The sequence below is a fragment of the Chiloscyllium plagiosum genome, chromosome 35 (assembly GCF_004010195.1).
Source record: "Chiloscyllium plagiosum isolate BGI_BamShark_2017 chromosome 35, ASM401019v2, whole genome shotgun sequence".
Taxonomy (NCBI): Eukaryota; Metazoa; Chordata; class Chondrichthyes; order Orectolobiformes; family Hemiscylliidae; genus Chiloscyllium; species Chiloscyllium plagiosum.
The window spans coordinates 6,759,788-6,765,466 of NC_057744.1; the positions used below are offsets into that span (position 1 = coordinate 6,759,788).

Sequence of the window (5,679 nt, forward strand, 5' to 3'; positions counted from 1 at the left end):
TGAGGATATGCAGGTCTTTGGACTCCTCCATCGTCAGTCCACAACAAAACGACGGTTGGAGGAGGAACGCCTCATCTTCCGGCTAGGAACTCTCCAACCACAAGGGATGAACTCGGGTTTCACCAGTTTCCTCATTTCCCCTCCCCCCACCTTGTCTCAGTCAAATCCATCGAATTCAGCACCGCCTTCCTAACCTGCAATCTTCTTCCCGACCTCTCCGCCCCCACTCCCGTCTGACCTATCACCCTCACCTTGACCTCTTTCCACCTATCACATTTCCGACGCCCCTCCCCCAAGTCCCTCCTCCCTACCTTTTATCTTAGCCTGCTGGACACACTTTCCTCATTCCTGAAAAAGGGCTTATGCCCGAAACGTCGATTCTCCTGTTCCCTGGATGCTGCCTGACCTGCTGCGCTTTTCCAGCAACACATTTTCAGCTCTAATCTCCAGCATCTGCAGACCTCACTTTCTCCTACTAATGTAGAGACCTAAATAAAGTTTTGGGTACCCACATACAAATTCTGCCACGGCAGATGGTGGAATTTGAATTCAATAAAAATCTGGAATTAAGTGTCTCATGATGACCATGAATCTATTGTCAAGAAAAAAACATCTGGTTCGCTAATGCCCTCCAGGGAAGGAAATCTACCAATGTCACCTGGTCTAGCCTACAAATGACTGCAGACTCACAGCAATGTCATTGACTTTTAACTGTCGTCTGGGTAATGAATGCTGGTGTAGCCAATAACACTGATATCCTGTGAGTTTACAAAAAATATTCCTATTTCTGTCCAAAAGATCATTGAAAATCTTCTTGAATACCTCAGTTGAAACTGTTGCATGTAGTATGTAATTTAGAAATATAATTATTGAGGGTGAGGCTCCCATTTTCATTTTAATACACAGGGACCAGTCATCTCTCCTGCCCTTCCCACCTATCTTTGACTTAAGTTGGAAGAATTTACAAACTGATACTGTTTTTATAGAGTCCCTACAGTGTGGAAACAGACCATTTAGCCCACACCGACCCTCCGAAGAGTAACCCATCTATACTCTTTCCCCTACATTATTTCTTTACATTTCCCCTGACTAATGCACCTAACCTACACATCCCCAAACACTATGGGCAGTTTAGCGTGGCCAGTCCACCTGACCTGCACATCTTTGTATTATGGGAGGAAACCAGAGCACCCAGAGGAAACCTACGCAGACACGGGGAGAATGTGCAGACTCCACACGGACAGTCACCTGAGGCTGGACTCGAACCTGCATTTTGATTGCATTATGAATGCACGTTTCTTGAGCTTTGAGTCCTGGATTGTTACTTGGAGCCAAAGCCACAGGGTCAGCGATGGCCATGCTACCATTGCGCCATATGATAACTGTCTCTCCTTATTCTATTTGGATAAATCAAATTAAAGAAGGAACCCAAATTGACCAAACTAAACAGGTGGCAACTCCTGAAAGGATCCCTGTAACTAAGGACCAATCTCACTTTGTAAGTGTTGTAAGTGATCCAGCTGCTCCAAGCACTCTCCCAACGCCTGGCAGACTGTGGTACAGAGCTGTGTGAACAGGCTATAAAAGGAGAGAGAGTGCACTGCCCTCTTGAAATTTGAGGGTCTTTATTGCTGCAACAAAACCGAATTTTACCAGGGAAGAGATGTGCTCACTTCTACAAGGAAAAGAACAACACTGTGACTCCTGGTGGTAAACCGAACAAGAATCATATTACTTGAGGTAAAGAGACTCGTACTCATGGAAACAGTGGCACGGTGTGTACAAACATCAGCAGTAACCTGCCTGCTAAGCTATTTGTGTGATGCTGTACCCATCAAGAATCTAAAGCACAGCTGCACAAAAATTGGCAATGGTGAAATGATTGTAAGAACAAATAATGCCCATTCCTATGTGCAATATGATTGTCACAGTGGGCAAAGCTTCAAGTTGTGAAGGGGAAATTGAAGGGAGATACCAAGAGGATGTGTTCCTTTACACTGTGGTCGATTAATGGCTTAAAGCATCGGAATTGTGTGTGAAGCTACTTCAGTTATGAGCCCAGGTTACGCACTTTGACAGGAAGCACTGAACAAAGAACAATACAGATCAGGAACAGGCCCTTCAGCCCATCAGGCTTGCACCAACACATAATGCCTTTCTAAACTAAAACCCTTTACATTGGGCTGAGTAAACTGGAGTCAAGCACATCCTTCCAAACTGAATTTTTGGCCAAAGTTTGTTTTGAAGAAATTTAAGCGTTACCAATGCCAAGGCAATAGAGTGAGATGCTAATAAAGGAAAACAGAAGCCGACCTTTCAAAAACTTAATGTCACTGAGCACTTTCTAGATCGTTAAGTATGTCTGAAAGGTCGTCAGTGTTGCCGTGGAGGGAACAAGAGGCAAAAGTGAGAACTGCAGATGCCGGAGATCAGAGTCACGATTAGAGTGGTGCTGGAAAAGTACAGCAGGTCAGGCAGCATCCGAGGAATAGGAAAATCGACATTTAGGGCAAAAGCCCTTCATCAGGAATGAACATGAGTCAAATTGTGCACAGCAAGTTACCACAAACAATAACATTACTTGTGTTTTACTGATGGTGATTGAGAAATAAATCAAAACATCAAGTGACTTTTGGTGTGAATGTCACTCATAAGGAGGGGGACTCAGATCAGACTCAAAACATAAACATTCCATTGATGCTGCCAGACCTGCTGAGTTTCTCCAGCACTTATTTCAGATTTTCTGCATCTGCAGTATTTTGAGTTTAGTTGAGGGATAGATATTGGCTGCACTCAAGGGTAGAACCCCTCAGTTGTTCTTTGAAAAGATTTTTGTTTCATTTGTTCATGGGCTGTGGGCAGTGATGGCAGGGTCAGAATGAATTGTCAATTCTTTGTAGTTCTCTCAGAGCCAAGCCTCAAAACACAGCATCTCCAAAAACCCTGCCCTCCCTCAGTATTACGCTAGAGTGCTGGTCTAAAATTTTGAGCAGGGAGAGGGGGTAGGTCGGGGGGTGACGATGTGAACCCACAACATTCTGACTCAGAAATAAAAAGGCTGCACACTGCTATTCACAAATGTACCCGCCACATAATAGCTATTCTACTCTGCATGAATAATGGGCTTTACCCTCAACCTCAGGAAAAATATCACCCATTTCACCAGTCTGACTCTTCTGGTTCCCAAAGTACGCCCTCTGGAGTGATATTGAAATGTAATGACCAAAGAATGGCAGTGTTGTGTTACGGATGCATAGTGACTTGTCTCCAGTATGAGATTGGCCAGTTCTTGTCACACAGGATAGTATAACTCTTCTCTCGCCTGGGTTCAGATCAGCATCCTAGAGATGGAGGAATGAAATGCTAGCACCCTAATCCGTCCAGCAAATACCTCACTCTTGTCAAACATGTTTGACTTTGTCTCCTAGGATACAAGACGCTGTTAAAATGCTTATCCGGAAAGTTCTGCAGTCGAGAGCTAATTGGGATTATGGGTCCTTCAGGCGCCGGAAAGTCAACCTTCATGAACATTCTGGCAGGATACAGGTTAGTCACAAAAGTAATAGATTTTTGTTAGAATTGATTCTTGCACAGATAATCTCTTTGAACTGAGGGAAGGCAGCAAAATGTATCACTGTCATGTAGATCATAAATGATCCCATTTCTAATAGTCATAGAATTCATGTTGTTCAAGTCCAAACTATGTGATTTCAAACTTCACTTACAATACAGCTAAACCTATATCAATGAAGTGGAGGAAGGATATGTCCTACTAACTCCAACTCTCTTGGTAGCTTATGTCGCATCCCAGAGATGAGATAAACACAGAAACCAGAGGCTGGAGAAGATCATTTATCCCTTTGAGCCTGCTCTGACATTCAGTATCTTAAAAATGTGTTGCTGGAAAAGCACAGGAGGTCAGGCAGCATCCAAGGAACAGGAGAATCGACGTTTCGGGCATAAGCCCTTCTTCAGGAATGACATTCAGTATGATTATTGTTAATCCTCTACCTCTACGTCATATTCCTGCTTTCTCCACAAATTTCTTAACGCCTTTAAAATCCTAGGTAGATCCAAGATAAAATTATCAAATTAGGATGGCATGGTGTCTCAGTGGTAGCTCTGACGCCTCACAGCTCCAGGACCCTGGGTTCAATTCCAACCACAGGTGACCAATCTGTGATGGAGTTTACACGTTCCTCCCTCCTCTGCATGGATTTCTGCCTGGAGTTCTGGTTCCCTCCCACAGTCTAAGGTTAGATAGATTAGCCATGGTAAATTGTCCTGTAATGTCCAGGGTTGTGCAGGTTGGGTGGATTAAGCCATGGGGAAATAACCCATGTGGGGTTGGGTGGGTCTGGGTGGGTTGGTCCTCTTCAGAGGGGCAGTGCAGACTGAGTGGACTGAATGGCCTCTTTCTGCACTGTAGAGATTTTATGATTCTTAAGATATCTTAACTTGGGGACAGCAGTCATGTTGGGAGACCCTCCTTGGTTCCCTAAGGCTTAATTCCTGTTCTATAAAAAAAAGATGTTAGGCTGACAAGTCCTTACCGCCCCATGTTACCTCCTTACTATTTCATGCCCAATGCCACTTCATGCCACCTCATATTCCCATGCAATCTCTCTGCCCCTTATACCACCTTTGCAGCCATTCATCCTGAATCCATTAGGTGCAGAACTCAGAAACCATGTGAAGATGAAAAAATGGCTTCTAGCAATCTAAGAGATCTCTGACCATACATACTTGAAACAATGAAAATCTTTTATAATCTATTCAGAGTTCAAACTTACCCCATCTTCAATCTATTATAAAAATAAATGAACTTATATTCAGTAACTATATGTGAAATAACTCCATGGAGGCCAGTATCCCTTCACCAAGTCACTCTTTATTTGCATCTGCACAGTACAGGGGCTCTGACCAGCCAGTTCAGAACCAGCATCTGGAATGAGGAGACGCTCTGAGACTCCTGTTTATCCTATTTTTCTCATCAACCTGGTCAGAGATGTAATTACACACCTCTGGAGCAGGTGGGACTTGAACCTTTGGTTCAGAGGTACCTCGGAACCACAAGAGGACCCTGGACTCCTGTTTATTTTTATTTTTATTTTCTTTTATTTTATTTTATTTTATTTTTTTAAATTTTTTTTCTGTTCTTCTTTTTTTTCCCTTTCTTTTTTAACCCCCACACTACCACCTAAGTGCGGTAGTGCTTATTTTATCCCCAGCACCCATGGTGTGTGTGTGCAGGTGTGAGACACAGTGGAAGACACAAAGTGCACCAATCTTTATTCAATTTCCACCTCCCAGACGATAGGAAAACACCCGCGTAGAGAGCCCTCCACTGGGGATCCCCACCGCCCGGTGGCAAATGGGCACGCCAAGGCGTGTCCGGATGGTGGATGAGGGAGAAGAGGTGGACGGTGTGCAGCAGCAGTCTATACAGGGCTTTCCTTTTCACTTCCTTGAAAGAAACAAAATTAAAATTTCGGAGGTGGCTCAGGTTGTGGGGCACAGGCTCCCGCGGGTCCTGTTTATTATTTTTTCCCCACCACCATGGTGTGTGTGTGCAGGTGTGAGACACAGTGAAAGACACAAAGTGCACCAATCTTTATTCAAATTCCACCAGGAAGAAGATAGGAAAACACCCGAGTGGCCAGTGACAAACACTGCCCT

General features: G+C 44.1%; 1 protein-coding gene across 3 annotated transcripts in view; it reads left to right on the forward strand.

Moving 5' to 3' along the window:
• abcg4a (ATP-binding cassette, sub-family G (WHITE), member 4a) overlaps window positions 1-5,679 on the forward strand; it is a 144,014-nt gene that overhangs the window by 85,862 nt on the left and 52,473 nt on the right. For all 3 annotated transcript variants that reach the window (XM_043676571.1, XM_043676572.1, XM_043676573.1), the window contains exon 3: window positions 3,429-3,546. In XM_043676571.1, coding sequence (XP_043532506.1) covers window positions 3,429-3,546 — 118 coding nt within the window. The remainder of the gene's footprint in view (window positions 1-3,428; window positions 3,547-5,679) is intronic.